The 21,669-nt window shown below is 38.3% G+C and overlaps 1 protein-coding gene across 11 annotated transcripts in view; it reads left to right on the forward strand.

The window, feature by feature from the left end:
• USP54 (ubiquitin specific peptidase 54) overlaps positions 1-21,669 on the forward strand; it is a 93,693-nt gene that overhangs the window by 44,944 nt on the left and 27,080 nt on the right. For 9 of the 11 annotated variants that reach the window (XR_005629627.1, XM_039727332.1, XM_039727331.1 and 6 more), the window contains 7 exons: positions 1,581-2,420; positions 5,064-5,156; positions 15,033-15,167; positions 16,300-16,413; positions 16,576-16,658; positions 18,491-18,596; positions 20,494-20,640. Coding sequence is in view for 10 of the 11 variants with exons in the window: in XM_039727332.1 (XP_039583266.1) it covers positions 2,274-2,420; positions 5,064-5,156; positions 15,033-15,167; positions 16,300-16,413; positions 16,576-16,658; positions 18,491-18,596; positions 20,494-20,640 (825 nt within the window). In the remaining variant the exon portion in view is untranslated. Of the gene's footprint in view, positions 1-1,580; positions 2,421-5,063; positions 5,157-8,287; positions 8,390-15,032; positions 15,168-16,299; positions 16,414-16,575; positions 16,659-18,490; positions 18,597-20,493; positions 20,641-21,669 lie in introns of those variants that run through there. The other 2 variants (XM_039727336.1, XM_039727335.1) reach the window with 2 other exon arrangements.

Below are 21,669 nucleotides of genomic sequence, written 5' to 3' on the forward strand. Positions count from 1 at the left end.
GAAAGAAGACAGTGTTTGGCTCAGTGGTTTTTGCGAGGCAGCACAGAGCCTGCCTGTCTTGGTTTGTTAACTCAGCACTGCTGTCTGTGGCACACAGGCTTAGCCACTGCACCTATTGCAAGTGATGTTGCTTTACAGAGACCCTAAATTGATCCCTAAATAGCTCACACAGTATGGTTGGCTCATGGCTCATTAAGGGGTTGAGCAAAGAAAGGGGCCTGAGACTGAAATTGCTTTGAAATGACTCCTGTATTAGTTCAGCACACAGGAATGTTGTGCAACGAGCAGGGTAATGGTCGGTGCCTGGAGGCTTGCAAGCATGTCTGAAATTTTGCATGGCACACTGGCAACCAGGACTACTCATCTGTGAGAAGATATTTGCCTGCCTTACAGCAGTGCTGAGACTTCATTAATATTTGTAGAATGAGTTTAACAGAAGTACAAATGAAATATTACTAGAAGGGAATGTGTTAGGCTGCTGTAACACATTTGGAGGTATTTAGGAAGTTCTCTGTGTTTTGACAGGAGATGAAGAATTTATAGTTGTGTGGAAGATGAAGAACATGCCTTCATGGATACCCAGGGTATCTTTGTAGGGTATTATACTCTCAGTTAATTTTTGCTGATGTACAAACCCTACATATATCTATTTTGTAGTGACTTCATGCTGCAATTAATACTTAAGTACATTTGGATTAGAGTCATCTTGCTCATACTAGCCCTAATAGGTAATTTCAATTGTTGTTATGTGTATCAAAAGTGGTAGAATTCTAGATGTCATTGGGAAAGTCCCTGGAAAATACTATGCAAATTTCTGTAAAAATGGGTGGACTACACTTGAGAGAACTTTAAAAAAATGTATTGTCATGAATCTTCTAGTTCCTGTTTCTAGGAATTTCTTAAATCTTTTTTTCCAGATTCTTGTAGATGAGGGAAAAAGTGAACTTGTGGTGGGAAGAGCACTTTGTGTTGAATAATTGATCTGGCTTCTCCTGAAGTTTCCGTGCCTTTTATAAGACATCATATATCCCATGTACCTAGATTAAGTAGTATCTTAGAGGTACACATAGTTTCTGATGAAGGAAGTTTGGAGACCGTTCTTTTTCTGGAGAGTGCAGCGGGTTGCCTGGTCACGGATGACGTGTGCCTTCCACGTTTGGTGCAAAATCCCAGTTCTAGGGTGGAGAATGTGCTAGCATGTATTCATAGAACCACAGATCCTCCTGTAACTGAATGAATAAGATACTAAAAAAAAAATAATGCTACAGGATTGTAAAGGATATGTTTGATTATTGCCATGGGGTTTACTTGAGTGTTGTGGTTTATTTTTTTAATCTGGTTTCCTTCTTAACCGTGCCAATGTACTCCAAACTTCCTTGTTCTTACATGCTTTTCTCAGAATCCTCTGTTCTTTTCCGTATTATTTTATTTTTTGGGTGGAGGAACGTTTATATTTTTTGCTTTGTCTCTGAAGATTCAGTGTATTGTGGGAGGTGAGGCAACACTGGTCTTGGCAGAACACCACAAAACCAAGAGAGTAATTAAATGACGCAAGCCTTTGATTATTTTTCTCTCTCAAGCTTTCTGGCACGGCTGGGCATTCCGATTGCAAAAGGAGGATCGGGAGAAGAAATTTCTAAAGATCGCATGCAGAATTAGAAGAACTGTGTCGGAGACGTCTTCCTTCTTTAAAGCTCTTCGCTCTCAAGTTCTGGAGTTACTTCTTTTTCCCTTGTGAGGCTAATGTCTCTTTCATTACCCAAGACACATGTAACTGAAAGCGAGCTACCAAGGTTGTGTTTTGGTTTCTTTGCACCCCTACTAATTGGATTTTTCCCGTGTTCTTCTGGAGGATTATAGAAGGATTACAGAAGCTGCGTTTTTGGGGCTGTGGGAGGAAGTTGTTTTTCTCGTCCTGAGTCTGCGACCTCCTTGATTTGCCATTTGTTCTCTAAAGTTGCTGCCTATTTGGAAAAGGGAGAAGCAGCTTAACATGAACTTGCACAACCATGGATTCAATCCCTTTGCAAATGTTCTATGTGGCTGCTTTTAAAGGAGGTTTTTGCATGCATAAGCAGCAAATGAAGAATAACATCCCAGGCTGGATTTAAAAGAAGCAAGCTCCTTGAGTCCTGGCAAAAGGATAAATACTGTTTAAACTATAGTTTAAGGAAGACTGTTGTTCCAGTTTCAAATTTTTTGAAGGGAAGCATCTGATCAAGTCAAATAATCTGCCAGCCTAAACCTGCATTTTCTACAGCCGAAACTGGAAAATGTCTTGGAAAAGAAATTACTTTTCTGTGGGTCGGGGCAATGTACAGGGCATGTTTACTCCACGAAATACCACCTCAATAGCACCCAGTAAAGGTCTCAGCAATGAACCAGGACAGAACAGTTGCTTCCTGAATAGTGCGCTACAGGTAAGAGCACAGAATAAAGAATGGTTCTGGTTTTGCCCTCTGTTGCAGTATTTTCCTAGGCACTTGCAACAAATATAGCTGAACTCGAGTACATAACTGTTGATGGGCCTAGATAGAATAAAGCTACATTTGGAAAAGCAGATTGAGTTATTGAACAGCTTTTGAATTTTCAGGTTTTCCTAGTGAATTCAATAGCATTTGCACAGTCATAATTTACTTGAATGTCTTGTTTGTGTAAGCTTGTAGAATGTCAACCAAAGCTAAAAATATACACAGTATATGTAATGTGTTTTAAAATAATAGGATATTGCATAGCTTGCAGAATGCATACTCCTTAAAAGTAAACTTAACTTTTTTGTTGAACTAGTCAAGGTTTGATAATAACTATACAAGATCCATTTTATGTAGCTCAGTTTTCTTTCTGGCTGTTGCTGTGTAGCTTAGTTTAAATGACTGGGTGTTTGCCTTTTAATTTAGAAGGAAAACCTTTACTGATGCCAAATTCAGTGGAGTGATATCACTGCTATAGAGGTGTTGTCACCATTTAGATGCTTTGAAAATCTGATGGTTGAGATTCAGTCATTTTGGCAGCAGGGCTTAAAACCCCTTCACGTCAGTTTCCATCCCTTCATATGACTTGTCTGTGCAGAACAGACTGTATCACTATGGATTTGACTTCTCTTTAGTTTTTTTTCCATGGGCACAATCAACTTCTCAACTAACTTCAGGCTTCTATATAGCCCTAGTGCAAATAATACATATATATATATCTGTGACCCTCAGTAGGCTTAATATGTTAGGAATGACAGGGCAAAGAGAAGTTTCTAGTGATGTTCTGTATCAATTACTTTTATTAAGCTGTAAGGTGTAATGACCAGCTGCTTCCTAATACTGAGTTAGTGAACCTAGGTCTGGACTAAGTAGATCCTAATACCAGCTGCATACCATACGTGGAGATGAAAGCATATGACCTGGTCTTTAATCTGCTACAGAAGCCCTTTTCTTCTAAAGCTGAAGAGAGATAGGATACTGAAAGTACTTACAATCAGAGCTGAATTAAACAAAAAAGGCAAGATGGTAATTATTTCTTAAAATACGTACTTCTGGGGTTTATCCTAATTTTTTAACAATTAGTATGAAATGCTCTTGAATGTTTGTTGCTCCTCAGTCTTACAATTTTGTATAAACATTCAAGCTATACTCCAAAGGCAATTATATAAAAAAATTGGACTCATTCCTAAACATAATTTTTTTGTCCTTTTGTAAAGTCTGCAGTAGTTCTTCAGGAATGCTTGTGTGTAATCAGATGTTCTCAAGGCTTATGTTTCCTCCCAGGCCTTAAGTACAGGGATAGTTCGACTATAAATATAGCTATAGCAATTATGAATTTTTTGGGAAACTTACAGATTATATTTAAAAGTGTGTTTACTGAATATTACATATTACTGTGGTTTAAATAACAAATTGTTCCATTTGGAATCACTTCTTGAAACTAGGTTTTTTTGCCAGGGTGCTAATTTTTTTCTAGCCAGTTCATCAAGGCAAATTCATCAGAAAATAAGAAGATTGGCTCCTCTGTTTGTGCTAATGAAGCATTTAGCCAGTCACATGTCAGCCTGGACCTTGCTGCTCTGTCCGGAACCTGGTAGGACGTGATTTAGGTCAGGGCTTCTTTCAGTCCAGACTTCTGCCTTCAGGAAGGCTGGTGACTGAGGTTTGCTGGAAAGTCCAGTTACTGTTAGTTAGAGCTGAAATAGCAGTGCTGACCACATTTATACATAAAGAGCTCTCTGTAGAACACCTCAGACATGGATATTATTGCTATTTTACAGATACAAATTTGAATAACTTCCCAGGAGTGCACAGGTTTAGTGGTAAAACTGAAGCATAAAAAAACATGGTGCTATTAGAGCAGATGTCACCTCTCACTGTTGCTAGCAGAACACGTAAAAGCCTGCTTGCTTTCCTGTGCTATGACCCTACCTATTCACACACCTGGTATTACCACCATAATTCTCCTGAGAGGAAGATGTAACTGCCCTAACAGGCTAGGGTTAGTAATCATGGCCTGTCAGGACACTTAGTAACGTTAATGTTGGGCATAACGGATTTTAGTGTTCTCCTGTTTTCTGTTGCACTAACTCATTTATGTATATGCTGTTGGTGCTCCATTTCTTCATCACTTGGGCTTTCTGCTGGGAACAAGAAAACTGTGTAGAATTGGAAGAAGGGATGAGTTTCATCCCCATCAGTCCAGGGGGTGTCCTCGGCAGCTCTGCTCGGCTTCATGGTGCAGTTGCTCGGTGGCCGGCCCTGGTGCCAGCGCAGTGGAGCAGTCAGAGCAGGTGCTGTTTAAGCCAGCACAGCCACATGGATGAAGAAGTGAGTTCTGTGATCTAAAAGCACATGGCAAGAAATTCAGAGGAAGGTCACACTGTAAATTGGCATGTGAAGGTTGCAGCTAAAGAAGAAAGTTGAAAATATCAACTTGCAGTTAGATAAAAGACATCCCTTTTGAAGGTGATCACTGATGACATTGGTAGACTTCTTGGATTATTCAGCATATGCAGTTTAATCAGAAGCTTATGCAATATTTTATGTTATATATTCATAAAGTTGGCTGTGCCCCCTTTTCTGTTTCAGGTTCTCTGGCACCTGGACATTTTTCGCCGCAGTTTTCGGCAGATCACAACGCACAAATGTATGGGTGATTCTTGCATCTTCTGTGCTCTTAAGGTAAAAGTTAGAAATACATTGAAAACCATTTTTTAAAAATTTGAGCAGAAATATTTATGATATTTAATTAATGTTTATAATCAAACTTGCACCTGAAAGTGTATGAGAATAAGGTGAATGTGATAGCTAGTGGTCCAAGATCCAGTTTCTAAAATGTGTTCAAATGTGTTGGTAAAATTTCAGGTACAAGGACTCTTCTTAATGGTGTGCAGGTCATTGTGAGTCTCCATTAGTTCAGGCAGTAAAATATAAGTTTGCTTTATTTTTTCCAGTTTATCATTTGGCATACAAATATAATACCATACACAGTCAGTGTGCTCATCAACACTTACCTTTCCTTTCAGAACTACTTTAAATGTCAGGATGGGGAAGGCCATTTAGCTAAGCTTTTCTGTTCAAAACTGTTGATTATGTAAGACTAAAAGGCTATTTTCTGCTGTAAATATTGATGTCTGCATTAAATGGCTCAGCTCTTTGTAGTCTCTGTTTTAAAAAAAACATCAATTCTGTTTGTAGCTGCAGATTCAATAACTGGCTGTCATAGAGGCTGCCTGGACAGTAAGATCTAGATGCTAGCTCTGATTTAGAGTATTGCTATGTACTTGAGTAAATTGTGCAACCCTGTGTCTCTGTTTGTCTCTATCAATTAATTTGTTGCATTCTGGGGTTTTTTTGTGACCTCCTTTCTAAATTCTGCTAGCTCAAACCCCTCGCTTTTTGCAGGAGAAATGTGCATGATGCAAACATGATGAAAATACCTAGTTTTAATCTTCCTGAGCAGTGATTTTTCCTTTCTGAAACTGAGACTTAAATGTCTTCTTTGGTCATAAATGCGTTGTAAAATCCAACTAAATGTATAAACTAATTGTGGGATAATTTGTGTTATGAATTCTGTGTATAGTAATGAAAATGACGAGACAGCATGTCAAAAATGGTAAAATAGAGAGTGCAGGTTTAAACTAAGATAGTCTGATGTTCCCAGACAATATTTATGGTATAACAGCTGTCTTGCTGCTGTTAAGTAACGTCACAGGTGCTCTGGTAGAGACAGGCTTGAAATGAATTATCTAGTGAGCTTTTGGGCTGTTGTTGAGGAGTTTTCCGGGGCAAATGAACAGCAAAGGGGAGACTACTAAAGCATGAAGTAAGAGAGTTTATCTTTTTTTGAGGGGAAATTTGTCTCAAGACCTATCTATTGAAATAATGAGACAGGATGATATTTACAGCAGTGTCATCAGAAGAGGATGTAACAGTGGGTTAGGAGCAAGGTAGTGCATCCAAAGTGAGATACAGCTCTTCAGACACAGAAAAGATGGAGTATTAAATATATCCCCTTCTTTAAAGGGGAATGCCAAGACTTGGTCATGATCTGGATTGAGTTCATGAAGTTCAGTGGGATAATTTAAAGGTATTTTTTGGATCCTGCCCTCAAGTAATGTCAAGTGATTGTTGGTATACTTTGTTAGCCAAGATGAGGTCAGAAAGAAAAGGATTTAGGAATTTACCATGAATGTAAGCTTTTGCCATTCTGGGGTTTAACTGAAAAGCATGATCAAGGAAATACCAGGAGATCAGACAGGTTCTGCCGTGAATGAAAGCAGGCTCTCAACTCTGCACTAGAGTCCAGGTTTTAATATGAAGATAACAGTTAAAAGCCTTTCTGTATAGAATACTGGAAAAGAGGGAGAGGGATGTGAAAGAGTATTACAGGAAAAAGGAGAGGATGAACCTTTGTGGTACTGGTCATGAAAGGTGAACTGCAGACAAAGATGCATGTGGATTAGCAGTACCGGAATGAGAGGGAAAGCACTACAGGAAACCTGGAAGATGACAGGATCTCTGGAATATATGTATTAAAAGCAGACATTGGGTCAAAGAATGTTTAGTTTTGTTGGTAAAATCCTTGTTTTTGATGTCTTGAAGTGTGTAGTGTGCTATTATAAACTTGGAAATGACAGGTGGTGTGGCAGAATTCACAAATTCTATGCATGCAGCCATATGTTTATTTTTCAAATTAAGCAGCTTTTGAAAAATTTGCTGCTGTCTCTTTTCACTCTCAGATACCTGCAAAGATTTTGTGTGTGTGTTTTTGGTTTTGTTTGGTTTTTTTTAACCTGAAGTTCTTAGCAATAATGTTGCTAGCTGGCAGTTGTTACAACCCTTAATTTCCAATAAAACAATAATATTGCACCAAATCCTCTACTACTTTTGCACATTTTGGGAAACTTGCATCTGGTTGTTTGCAGAATTCCTAGAGCTCACAAAAACTCTAAAGAACACATAAGCAATTGAAGAATTACCTAGACAATTATTTATGAGTGTGGGCAGTAACCAAAACTTGAAAAGTAAATAGATTCCAACTGGATCCAAATGAAAAAGTTAGCATCTACTGTATGTGCAGTCTGTTCTTCATGGGAGATCACTGTGTGTCCTACCAAAGCCTGTTCCAGAAACTCTCTGGGTAGTATTGTGCCAAGCTTTCACTTTTCTTATCTTGTGTAAAATGTTGATGTGTGTACATAAGTATTTGAAGTTCCCCCAACCCCCTTTTTGTGTTGTTATCAAGCTAAATACTATTATAAAGGTGAGTTATAAGGGCTGTTACTTGACTCTAAGTGAAATTGGGGGTGCAAACCTCCCCTCAATCCCCAAAAAAACCTCTGGGCATCAGAAGTCTTAGCTACCTTGGTTGAAAGCAGGTGAAAAGGTAGAGGTATTCACAAGGGACAGCCCCAAACCATGGAGATGGTCACATTCATCTTCACAGACTCCTTAAGCAGGCGTTAGAAGTGGGGGGAAAAGGCTGTTGGAGGTGTTTACTCGTTCTCTGCTGCCCTCTGGATCAGTGTTTTCAAATTGCTCTATTTTCTTCCTCCTGTAAAAGTCTGTCTGGTACATGTTATGTGTAAACTTCTATAAGACAAGTGGGAGCTTAATGTGCACCTAATGCTACAAGCATCACCAAGAGCATGTTGTGTGTTCCAGGGCAGCAGGGTCATCCCCTCCCTTCTGTGCCCATCTCTTCCCCTGCCCCTTTCTGCTCTGGAAGCCTTTAACTATTGTCCTGCCAGAGTAATGCTGGGTTAGCCTCCAGGTCTTTGACATCCTCTTTTTCTTGAATCTTGCCTTAGGCTTTGCTAAGATGAGGGAGAAGAAGTGGCTGGATCCAGTGGGAACACCAGAATTTGGAGCTCTATACCATGCGAAAATCTCCTATTAGGGTCTGGGGAGAGGTAATTAGCCTTGCATGCTGTCAGGTGGATCTGCCCAAAACACTTGTCCAAACCAAGCAAGGTGGAGGCAGGACATGTTCACCCTTTTTCAGAGCATGCTGGCATGTTCAGATTCCAGCCTGGCCTGGGAAGGGGACAATACTTGTGCGGAGGAGCCTATGTCATGTTCCCCTCTTCACTTCAGGGTCCTTTCACAGCATACCTGACAATCAGATTCCAGCCTGGCCTGGGAAAGGGACAATACTTGTGCGGAGGAACCTGTCATGTTCCCCTCTTCACTTCAGGGTCCTTTCACAGCATACCTGACACCATCTGTGTTGTATAGAGATGGTTCATGCTCTTCTCCTGCTCTGAAGGTGACACCCTCTTCCTTTTGACTCTAGAGGAAGATAGTCTTCTCTAAGCTAAATTTAGCCATGGAATAACACTGAAGAAATTGTATTTTTTCCACACTTTCTTGTCTTGTTGCAACTGTTTCTAGGCATTTGGATGTCATGCGCAGTATTTACTGTAAATGCTCAGTTAGCTCTCTAAATATTACTTGTAACTTCAAATATGGGATCACAGGACACTGATGTCATACCGGATCAAATCACTTTTTATTTTTGTACCACATTGAAGACTTCCATTTCAAAAATTCTTGACGTAATTTTAAAACTTGATGTGCTACCTGACTGTATTTATGTAGCTAGAAAATGAACCTTGAAATCATTCCAGATATGCGTTCCTTGGTTATTTGGAAGTTACCTTGCATCAACAGCTATAAAAAAGGAGAGTTGCAGATTCTGTGCTGGAACCCCAAACGCTGCTCCTTAAAATGTGGCATTATTTAAGTATTTTTTTCAATACACAAGCTGTCCTTACCACTATGTGGTTTGCCTGCCATAACACTGGAACAGCTTTTTGATTTATTATTTATGCTGAAGTCTACTATGATTTGTTTTATTTTCCTTTTTTTTCAGCATGACTTTGCTTTGGTGTTTATCACAGCTGGAAGAGGGTAGGAAGGGGGAAATCCGTCCACTGTACTGAGCATGCCACAGAGAGTTTGTTCTCCTTCCAGGGATTGTACTGGGAGCTCCATAGTGCCAGGATACAGGACAGAGTGTTTTTTGTAGGTCACAAAGAAGAATGTTCTATTGATTGATCCATTCTAATAGGACTGGTCTTTTCTATTGTTTTGTCATGTGCAACAAAAGCAGGAAGAATGTGAATTTTCTGTGTAGAGATGATGTTGTTTAAGATGAAAATGGAGAACAGTTTTACAGCGCTTTAATCAAGTGGAATGACTATAGTTGATTTTCATAAGCCACTTGCTTGAAATTGAGTGATTTATTATGAAATGTTCATCATGTGGTTGAGACCATAATAAGTTGGTTGCAAAGATTGCATCCTCTTGTTTTATGCTTTTTTCTAATGACAGTAGTATTTCAGGTAAAATAGTATTCAAAATACATAAAATAATTACTTTTATTGTTTGAACGTTTTTCATCTGTTGACACTTGCAGTTAACTGCCTGCCAAATAAACTAGCAGCAAGTACAGTTCCCTGAGTTAATAAACTGGTAATTGAAGCTTTCAAATAACAATTGTCTGTTTTGATCTTGATCAAGCAGTTAATTAATTGTTACGTAGTAGATGTGCACATTCTATGATTTGAATTTCTTTTCCTGCCACCTTCCTAAACAACACTTGTGGAAAGTATTATTTTTACTTGATTTTGGTAGTAGCCAGGAGTGCCTGACTTGGCAGTCTCTACTGGGGACCTGATCTTAATATTCAGGGTACAGTGTGAGTACAAATGGAAGATACATAAAAAGAAGGGAATAAATGGAAATCTAGGTTGATTGTTACCAGACTTGGAGGTTTGAAAAGAGATCAAAAGACACAAAACCAAACAGATGTGGAATTTGTGGCAACCTTGAAGGTGAATATAACATGAGGAAATGTGGGGAAGAAATGTGAGCTAGTGGAAATAATGTTGGGTGGAGGCTGATGTGTTTAGGTAGGAGAAAAGTCATTTTTAGCAGACCATTTGAAATAGGTTATTGTACTGAGTATGAGGCTTCACTGGGAGAGTGTGACGTTCTGAATGAGATATTAGGTACTACAGGCAAGAAAAAAAAGGTGCACTGAGCAGGGTGAGAAAGGCATGCGGTTGAAATGGAGAGAAAGCTTAAAAAGATTAGGCAAACAAAAATCCTATCATCAAAAGCCAGAAACAATTGATTAGTATAGGGAATACTAAGGTGAGGGGAACATGTTTTATTCTTCGAAATACCCTACCACTAGGGTATTCTTCTGTATAGGGATATCAGCTGCAGTGATACCCCTATACAGAAGAAGCTTCTGTGTAATTCTGGAAGGGTTAGTTCCCAGAAAGCTGCCAAGGACACAACTCAAAATTACAGTGCATAAACACTGTTCTGATTCAGTAGCTGTTCCCTATTGTCTTCACCCATCAATTTATTCTTATGTCAGCCTACGTTTGCATGCTTGATTAAAAAGCACATGTTCAATGTGTATAAGTTTGGTTTGTTTCATCAGTATGGTTAGTTATACACTGCAGATGTCATTTTACCCCAAATAAATGGAATATTTCTTTCCTAGGGAGGAAGTTGATTCCAAACACTATTAAAGATAATTGGGGGCAGATCTTGTTAACTACAGTAGGGGGCAACTTTCAGATCTTTAAAAGAACTCCCAAGAGTGCATGTCAATCCCATGGATTAATTTAAAGTACTTGCTATCTTTAATCTCTAAACCAGGTGGAAAAAGCTTGGTTTATGATCATGCATGTGAATTTTAGTGTTCCGAAAGATCTTCGAGGTTTCTTGAAGTGCTACATGATAAATAAACCTTGTCTCAAAACTTAGGTTGTTTTCCTTTATTTGATCCTTGATCAATATACTTCTAGAAAGTTCATACTGATCCCCACTCCCACGGTTCCCAAAGTGGAGTACCTTATTGTGGAAGCCCACTGGCTGCAAGACTTTATTCTGATGTGTGTCAGAGGCCCAGCTGTGTACTACTAGAAAGCATATGAAGCCTTCAGTTAAAAAACTATGAAAAAGCCTTCTGAATAATAAAAAATGAAGTGAGGTTCTACAATTGATAGTGTGAGGTGGTCAAGGAAGTTCTGGGTCTGGACCCATCTGAGAGCAAGCTGGTGGAAGATAAAAATGTAGTCGATCTTAGTATTTGGGGAAGGACTATATGCAACTAGGAGGACTTAGCAAATTTATTGGTCTTAAAGAACACATGTGCTTCCTCATTTATTCTCTGCTAGCCTTTCCAGGCTTATGAAGAGCTGTAGGGAAGGGATGTGAAGGGAGATAGGCTTCTTTTCCTCTCATAGACCTCTCACAGGAATGCAGTATAACCAGAACACAGACTTCCTATCTGAAAAATCCCTTGCTCACACTGTTCTGTCTTAGCTTGCAGACTGACCAACATGCCAAGAACTATTTGGTCCTCAGTGTAGAAATCAAAGTACTGCTTTTAATACAGTATTAGTAATTCTTAGATTTTATGTTAAGCTAATTCTTTTTTTGTTCTGCCTTCTAGATTTTAGTTAATGCAAAGTTTCTTATGTTTTACCTGTTTTCAGTTTCATGGGGCTTTTAGCAGTGTCCATTCTTATTGTTGCCACTGTTAGGGACACGCTCATTTGTGGTGGAATGTAGTCATTGAAAGAGATCATCAGTGCAGTGAGTACACTGATGGGATTTCCACCATCTTCAGTTTCAGAAGCAGTTGAAGTTTTCGGAGGAGAATGAAGTTTGAATGTTTAATTTATGAAGTTCTCATGTTCCCTAGTCCCTTAGGAGAAAGGTGCTGTGAGAACCCCTGGGGCAGAATGAGGAGTGCTTTCCTGGTCTGCACCCAGCTGGCTTTCATACCTGTGTAGGGAACCAGTGTTTGAGCAGTTAACAGTATCACTCACAGGCAAGTCCTTAAATTAAGCAGGGTGATCTGACTTAGATCATGTGAAGTGATGAAATTGCAGGAAATGCCACACCTGTCCCTCTAAGGTTGAGAGACAAGATAGACTTGTTCTGAAGGGGAGCAAAGAACCTATCTTGAAAAAGAAAGGGGAATCAACCCCAACAACCCCATCTTCCCCTCAACACCCCAACCCAGCCCCAGTGACTGAAACCTAAGAAAAACCAAACTCCCTTGTGTTTAAAGTGCTTTTGATTCCATTTGAGATGGTTTTGGGACTTCCTACAAGCACTGGGTTCCAGTGTGCTCTAAAATGTACTGTGCAATGCCATAATAAGATTTGATCTTTATTAGATTAAAATGCACAATTGCTCACTGGTTTTAAGATTTTGTTCCTCTTTTGTAATCCAAATAAGACTGTATACCCTTGTGTGCTATGTCGTCACAAATTTGAGGAAGCATTCTTCCATGTAATATTGGGATCTGGTACATCCTGACTTTTGCATTCTTCACAGAATTGACATTGCTTAATTGTTTTTTGTTCCATGGTAAGTATACTGTTTCTTTAAAGATAGAAGTTTAAAAGAAGAGTTTCAGTTTCCTTGTTTGCTTCTCCTTTTACTTAATTTAGAGCCTGCATTGTTTCTCACTCCCCAGGAGTGCAAAGCCATTTCAGGGCTCTCATTGAAGCAAACCAGCTCCTGCCCATCAGCTCAGGGTAGTGAGGTTGTGGACCCAGTTGCTAGACAAGAGTCTCAGATCTATTAAGTGAGATTGAATAAATAGAATAAACACATTTCTGAAGCTCAGTTTTAAATATTTTGGAGTGCTCTTAAATTGTTTAATGAAAAATGTGAAGCAGGGTGGAGTTACGTTTCACTGTCTTTTTTTTTAAGGGTCACTGAAATGAGAAAATTCACTAATGAAACATGAAACTTGCTCAATTATCAGAGTGACAGAAATGGCAGTCAAGTTTAAGTGCAAACACTTCGTTGTTCTTTCTGTTTTATGTATGTATATATAAAAGATAACTGAGGGGGGTTTTGTCTGTAGTTCCTGAAGTATGATACTGCCTCATGGCTTTCTCTTCTTTACCCTTTTCTCATGATTCTGTAATACTCTATAAAGACAATAATAGAAGAGCTGTGGGCTTCAGCACAATGGGCTGTTTTACATCAGTGAGCACCTTGAGGACCACCAAAATAAAAGTTGCAGTAAAGAGAGATAGGCATATTACATCTATTTTAGATTATGCCAACACTATAAATTGTACCATTCCTATGAGCAGAAATGGCAGGGGCCAATGGAGGTTGGTTTGCTGTCTGTGCAGTGACAGCTGTGCTTGGCACTTTTTCCAGCTTCCTCAAAACAGACAAGATTATACCATTTGGCAAACCTCCTAGCTTACCTTCTCGTTTCCTGATGAGAAACAAGTAAAAATTGTTTAAGGAGAGAGAGATTTAGATTATTTTCAGTTACTGTAGATCCTAGGTATGTTGGGGAGAAGGTTTCTGTAATTAAAAGTGCTACATGAAATGTGAATCACTTCAGATTAATCTAGGTCTGAAAGAAAATCAAACAGGAAAAACACTTGGATTTTTTTCCTCATCAAGTTTAGAAGGCAGAAAAGCAGACTGCTGATTACTTTTTCCTCTCTTGCAGTATGAATTCAGCTTTTCCACAGTCTTTAGAGAAGTTATAAGGACAGTTTTATAGGAAAGGACAGGCAGAATTTTGAGATTGACACTGATGAAGATGGTTGCTTGTCATATGAAATGAGGTAGAAAGTAGAGCACAGTGGTGATGGAGAGTTGTCTTGTATTAAAATAAGGACTAGAAGTTTTTTACTTAGACTGACGATCTTGCATACAGAATTATGTTCCTGTTTTTGTAGGAAGGGCACAGTGAAAGTTAACTGTTCAGATGATGTTTTGGATATTTCACACACGTGCACGCAAGCACACAAAATAAATGTGGGTGTTTAATCAGTTGGGAATATGTACGGAACCTCCATGCATATAACCCACACTTCAGAAAATAATGTGTCTTTTTAGAGCTACTCATCCTTGCAAATGGTTGTTACCCAAGTGTGAGTTACAGTTATGAAAATGCAGGTTTATGGCAGCAAGTGAACAGCTGGCTGTACATAGGAGCTGCCATTCCTATCCACGTCGTGCCTTTTCCCTCCTGCATGCTGATACATAAGTCATCTAATTCTTACCCACTTGGACTTAGGAAAGGTAAATTTCTTCAAGTGTGCAAGTATCAAGTTGTGGCTGTTTAAGGTCTAGAGATGTTGCTTAAAAGAGGGAACAAGGTGGCATGGGTAAGCTGGAAGTGAGAAAGTTAAATTGAGACAGAGAGACAGAAATAAAAACCATGATGTTTTGGTGTTCATTGCTTCAGGAATCAGATTTGGAGAAAGACAAATAGATCCAGGGGGGATTGACACTGAGGGAAATTTCATCCTAAATTCCTAACCCTCTCTTGTATATGTGAAAGGAAAGGAAGAAATACGCAAAGGTGCGTATGATTTCAAAGGAGAAACTTTTAGGATTTTTCTTGTAATCTGTGTACTGTACAAGTATCTCTGTGTTGCAGGATCCAAACCAGTTAAATGTTTGCTGTTTGTTTTCAGATAAATTGAGTCATATTTTGAAAAATGCAGTAACTTAACTATCTTTCTGGTTTTTTACTAGGGTATATTCAACCAGTTTCAATGTAGCAGTGAGAAGGTACTGCCTTCTGATGCCCTGCGCACTGCTCTTGCAAAGACATTTCAGGATGAGCAACGCTTCCAGCTGGGCATCATGGATGATGCTGCTGAATGTTTTGTGAGTATGACTGAAAGATGGTTTGGCAGGCAGAGATGTGGCCCACCACTACCCAATCTTCCCTGATTTTTTTTTTTCACCTTTTTTTTTCCCCCCCCTCAATTTCTCCTTTTCCTAAATTGCAACAGACTTTGCATGTCTGGCCTGGGAAAGTGTACTGAGAGATCCAGACTAACGATTTGGAAATGGTAATAGCATTGGTAACTGTTTTTACAGTTTATTTTGCATGTGTACTGCTTGCCCTCTACAGTGTGCTTTAGATGTGAATTATGAAAAAATTACACTAAAAGAATGATCAAGGATTGTAGTTTTAAGGATCCCCACAAAAGGGTGAAAGGACATTTTATTTGCCAGTTTTTCTGAAATTGCATTTCCACAGGAAAATTTTTCAAGGGAAATTGTATAATGTTAGAGCTGTTTTTCCAAATAATTAATCTTGACCTATTTGTTGCAGGCCTATAAAACACCCAGGCAGCTAGTAATGTGAGTGAAAAGTGTTCTGCCGGAAGAGTTGTCAAGAGATTCCCGGCATCCACAGATTAATGTTGGCAACAGTGGGAGGAGAAAAGGTCTTGGGACAAGGATTTCTGGGAACTTTAAAACAGATGCAGTTGTATGAATTAATTTCTAGGAAATGTTCAGTCCTTTTGTTTAATACAGAATTTAGTCTGCCTCTTCATTTATTAGTTCTCCCCCTTTTTGATAGAATGTAGATGTGGCAGGATGTGACATATTTCAAAGCTCTCATGGAATGTAGAAGTTAATTTATTTTGTGTTGACAAGAAGCTAGTGTCAATCCAGTGATTTTTAAAACTGCAAAGGTACTCTGTTACATTTGGTCTTATCCATGGATGCTTGAGAACTGGACAGAAAAATCAGCAGCAGAGTCTTCATCAGTGCTATTAAATAAAATAAATGGTTACCTCATCCAGCATTTCAAATCAGAAGGAGGACATTTCCTTTTTTATCCAAGAAATACCAACTTCTTTGTTTTTGAAGTAACTTTTATGAATTTGCAGGAGCCTTCTGTCTGTAACATTGTTTCATCTGGCATGCTTTGTGGTTTATATCTTAACTTTTGTCTGCAGTTGAAATTATCTAATGCATTTTTTTCCTTTCTTCCTTTGGCTAGGAAAACCTGTTAATGCGGATTCACTTCCACATTGCAGATGAGACAAAGGAAGACATTTGCACTGCACCACACTGTGTTTCCCACCAGAAGTTTGCAATGACTTTATTTGAACAGGTGAGGTAAAGATAGGTGCTTTATGCCAAGGGCCAGTTCTCAAGTTTTATGTTTTCATTTCTAAAACATGCATTGCCACAGTAAAGAAACGTACAGGCAGAAGTGTTGCAGTGGAAATACCTGTTTAATCTTGTAAATGTATTACATTTTTTTTCTCTTTAGTGTGTTTGTACCAGTTGTGGTGCCACCTCTGACCCATTACCTTTCATCCAGATGGTACATTATATTTCCACAACTTCTCTCTGGTGAGTTGAGTTTTTCACAGGTATCCTCCCCCTCGGACTCTTTTTTTTTTTTCTTTTTTTCACTCCTCCTGTCCTGGTATTGCTGTTGGATCTTTATTGATTAAATGTCTAGAACATGATTTGTTCAAAGTTGGCAGAGCTTTGATAACTGTGATAAAGAACATGAGGATTTAGTGAAGCAGAAGATGGTAGTTTAGGCATGGATCAGTGTGTCTGCTTGTTTATGATTCCGAGTCTTGACAACTGTAGTAGCAAGGACACATGTACATTTTGAAAGACTTTAATGTGTGAGCAGTTGATTTAAGAAGACGGGTAAGAAAAACAACAAAAAAATTATGTTCAAAGGGACCTTTGGACATCTACTCCATCCTCCTGTTTAAAGCAGGGCTAACTTAAAAGCTAAATTAGGCTGCTTGGGGTTGTGTGCAGCTGAATTTTGAAAGTTAAAGGACAAAAATTCCATTACTTCTCTGGGCTGCCTGTTGCAGTTCTGAACTGGAAGGTGTTTTCCTCCCTCATGGTGACCAGGGCAGTTTCCCAATAATTAGGGCAAGATGCAGAAGGGGAAGCTCTCACTGGAGGTCAGACGTGGTTTGCCCTTGGTATATCTGTGCTGACTGCTCTGACTCACCTTATCCCTCACATGCATGGGGCTGATTTCCAAGGGGATTGATTTAGCCTGTCATGCCCCAGGTGGTGGAGTGAGTCTGACCAGCCTGTAGTTCCTCAAATCCTCTTTCCTTGGATGAATATATAGCTCTTGTTTAATCTAGTTACGGGGGAGCTTCCCTGGTCACTGTAACCTTTCATTAAAGGCGGTGCACAGAGTATGAGCACTAAGTCTGTAGCAGATTGTTTGAAATGATGCTGGAGAAGTCTTCTTTGAGTAGATGGCTGCTCAGTTAAAAGCTGTTTTAAATCTGATTGAGGCAGGAATCTGTTGTTTCTGTCTTGAAATCTTTATTGGGATTAGAACTTCTCTTTGTTTTATGTCTGGCATGTGAGACATGTAGCTACAGTGATATCTGTAGTTACAGAAAAAATTGTCATGAAAGCTGCTAGTTGCTCTTCACGTGCAGATCTCTTAGGTCGCACCACTTTACCTGTGTGCCAAGAGTATTGTGAAGCATCCCCCTTGTGGCTGCTGCCTGCTGTTCCATCGAGCTGCAGATTTTCATTAGGTTCCAGCAGACACTGTATATCAGAATATTATTTATTAGAAAAAGGGCAGAATAGTTATGTAAATGGCATTCAGTATTTTTTAGGAAATATCACAGTAGATCTTAAGTCATGCGTTATTTTAGAAATACCAATACATACTAATATATTTATTCAACTCTGAAACCATTTTAAGCTTGAACATGCTTTGAGCACTAATACTCTTGTCTACATATCTTTCTTTCAACTTGGACAGTGAAATAAATTGGGTACTGTGCTATTTTTTGTTTGTAATTTTAATTTTATTCAGAATGTATCTTTCTGTGCTACTTTACTGTAATTGTGCTTATTGAAGGAAGCACATTTTGAAGCAAATATTTCATTATGAAACCAAATATTTATCAAAATGCTTAAATTTTCTTTTAAGATACAAAATTTAAACCAAACAATCTATTTCTATTTCGAGTTCTGCTTGTTTCTTTATGCAGTATTTTTGTGGAAGATGGAATAATTCAGAATTAACTGTGTGGTTTTTTTCTGTACTACAATATTAAATATAAAAAGTGTGCTGTGTTGTAAGTTTCTTAACTTAAAAAAAATTAAGATTAGTGTAGGTTTGTGTTTTTATTTTATTATTAAACTTCATTAAACTTCATATGTTGTCTATACTGAAGCAATCAAGCTATTTGTATGCTGGAGAGGCGGGAGAAGCCAACTCCAGATATGTTTGGAGAGCTCCTGCAGAATGCCAGCACCATGGGGGACCTGCGGAACTGTCCAGTGAGTAGCCTTGGTTCTCTTTGGGTGTGACTTCAGTATCTCACAGGTACTCAGTGAAGGAAGGGAAAGCTTAGTGATGATGGGTGCTGCAACTACAAGTATTAAAGACAGGAATAGACAGTTATTTTCTATGTATATCATAAGTGCTAGATTTCTAAAGAATTCACTGTCTTGCTCTGCCTTTTAATAAATATGCAAAAAGAGTTAACATCAAACTTTTTTTACATGTTGATGAATAGGTAGGGCAGGAAACAGCTGCAGAGTTGCAGCTTCATGTAATGCTACTCTTTGGTGCATTAGCTTTACCAGGAGGGCTTGTGTACCTGGTCCCTGGGGCCAGAGTAAGTATTTCCATTTTATTCCTGGTTCCCCTCTCAATTTATAACTGAAACCTTCAGTTAAAGTCTCCATTGAAATATATACTTTTTAATATTGGTGAATAGTGGCTTACTTATCTAAGTAAAGAAATTAAGATATTTTATTATCATTTAAAAGGTGCGTATGAGTCCAGCTATTTAATAACTGAAGAAGGTGAAACTTCATAGAAATACATTCTTGGTCAGGGCAAACTGCTCTTTGACTGTGAAATAATCAGTTGGATAAAATTGTATACTGGCATTTGCTGTCCTGTTCTTTTTATACTAAAAAAAAAAAATTCTATTGAGATTTAGCTAAGTGTGGCCTCAAAGTTATGCTAAGGAAGCTTTTTATCAGGATGCTGTGTTCCAGTTGTCATGCTGAAAATGCTGAAGCAAAGAAGACAATTTGAGAGTAAGATAGGTTGGGAGGTAATAAACAGAATTGCTTGTACTTTAAATGACTCTTTCAAAATATGTGTGAAAAAGTCAGCTTAATATTAAAACCTCACATCTACATTTAAACATCAGAGTCCTTTACAGTTTTTTTTTTTTTTTTAGTTTTTAATTTTTTCACTCAGTGATATTTGGGAATGAAATTCTGATTAAATTTTCTAAATTGCTGTGGGGAAGAGGTGTTTTGTGATCTCTTCCCTGGTTTTAGTGTTCAGAAATTATTATATCCAGTTGTGAAACTGGACTCTGTAGACAAGAGAAGTGATTCTCAATATGAAAAGGGGTTTTTTTTTCTTGTCATTTTATAGGGGTACCTTTGTAGTGTGCCTCAGGGAAAAAAATGAATGTTGCGAATGGACTTTGTCATAGTTTCTGTTGTGTCCCCCCCCACTCCACTGCATCATTGACACCCCTCTCTCCTGGAAAGTGCACTAGTACTTATTAAAAATGGGAAGAAAAATCAAAACAGGAAAAAATAATTGTATTACTCCTTTGCATTATTAAAATGACTCTTACTCTCCTCATCTTTCAGTTGCTGTTCTTGTATTTATACAAATACTAACCTAACTATACTGTCTAAGATGGGATGTTTGAGGTACCATGTAGAAACACTCAAATTTAACAGCAAAGCAGGATTACTTCTGCTTTTTCAGCAGAGCAGAAAATTTTTCCTGACATTGTCATATAAGCCATCAGTCTCTGTACATACAATTTTTAATCTGAGATTCAGATTAAAAGTGACCTTTCTGTCCAATTCCTAAGAATGTTACTGGGATCTTTCATGTATGTTTACTTACTTTTTTTTAAATAAGCTTGGTTTTGCACTCTATGTTTTAATCATTATCAATAGCAGGAGGAAGAATTGGCAGTGTTCACTTCAAAGCTTGAGAATGCAGGGTAGTCTTGATAGCACATCTCATCTATGACATGAGAAGCTCCTGCCTTGGCACTGAGCATATCTGCTGTGTTTCACCACCTCCTCTTTGCAAGCTGTAATTCTGAGACTTATACTTGTCAGTGCCTTGCCCTAACATTATAATAAGCAAAGAATGATATTCAGTGTCTTGTTTTATTTATGTGCTCAGAGTAACTGTGGGGAAAAGATCCGTATTCGTCGTGTGCTGATGAACTCACCACAGATCATCACCATTGGCTTGGTTTGGGACTCAGACCACTCTGATCTGGCTGAGGATGTGATTCACAGTCTGGGAACTTGCCTTAAACTGGGAGATGTGAGTTTTTTTTATTTTGGCACTACTTACAAAGACTGTCTTTTTCATGGTAGTCTACAGTAGCAAATGGAGAAAAATATAAAGTCTCCATCTTCACCTTTTTGGGGTCCATAAAAAAGAGGAATAGAGGGCAGAACCAAGGATCTGACCTGCCTCTGAAAGCCTTACAAAAACCTGTGAACTATATATTCTTGAGTTTCTGAAATGTCTGAAACCCTAAAAATACTTTCAAGTGAAAGGAAATTCTGGATCACGGTTGTGCTATTTCTATGAAAATACATATGTGCTCTTTCATTTTAAAGAACAGAAGTTTATTTCTGTTTCTTTTGAAGACAAAATGTAGTTTAGTGTCTTTGGGGTTGGTTTGTTTTTTTACCTTTAGCTTTTCTTTTTGGTGAAATATGTGGTCATAACACTAAAGAGTTATTTGTGACTGAACAGTCTCTAAGAGGTGGTGGCTGCCACTGTGTGATTGAATGACAGACTGAATTAAATAGGATTCTCTGGAGGGTTCACTTATTCTGCATTAACTGATGCTTTAGAGCTGAATTATTGGTACGCCAAACTGTAACTGTGTCTTACTGTAGCATTGAGATACCAGATAAAATAGTTAATATATATATACACATTATGTTTAAAAAAAAAAAAGCATTGTCCAGTGCATAGTGTACCAGAATCAGTGTGAGCTGATGGAAATGTGGTTATGAAGCAGTGTGGTCTTTATGTAGTAAAGCAGTAGTGCACTAAAGCATAAGAGCTGTGCAATTTAAATTAACAAAATTCAGTTAAATAGAAAAGACTTCTTTTTTTCCTGTGTGCTGAATTCTTTCGATCTGCTGATGTCTTCAGATCATCTTTTATGTGTTAGCATCTTAAATTCTAATTGCTAAATTGCTAAATTGTGGATAGCCCTTGCTGAAGTCAGCATAAATGCCAGGCTGTTTACTGTCTAAACTGCCTTGTTTCTGCAAAAAGGAATGAATGTTTTAAACAGTATTTGATATAATCAGCAAGCATGACACAGAATAC

This window comes from Passer montanus, unplaced genomic scaffold, assembly GCF_014805655.1.
Source record: "Passer montanus isolate IOZ18808 unplaced genomic scaffold, ASM1480565v1 scaffold61, whole genome shotgun sequence".
Taxonomy (NCBI): Eukaryota; Metazoa; Chordata; class Aves; order Passeriformes; family Passeridae; genus Passer; species Passer montanus.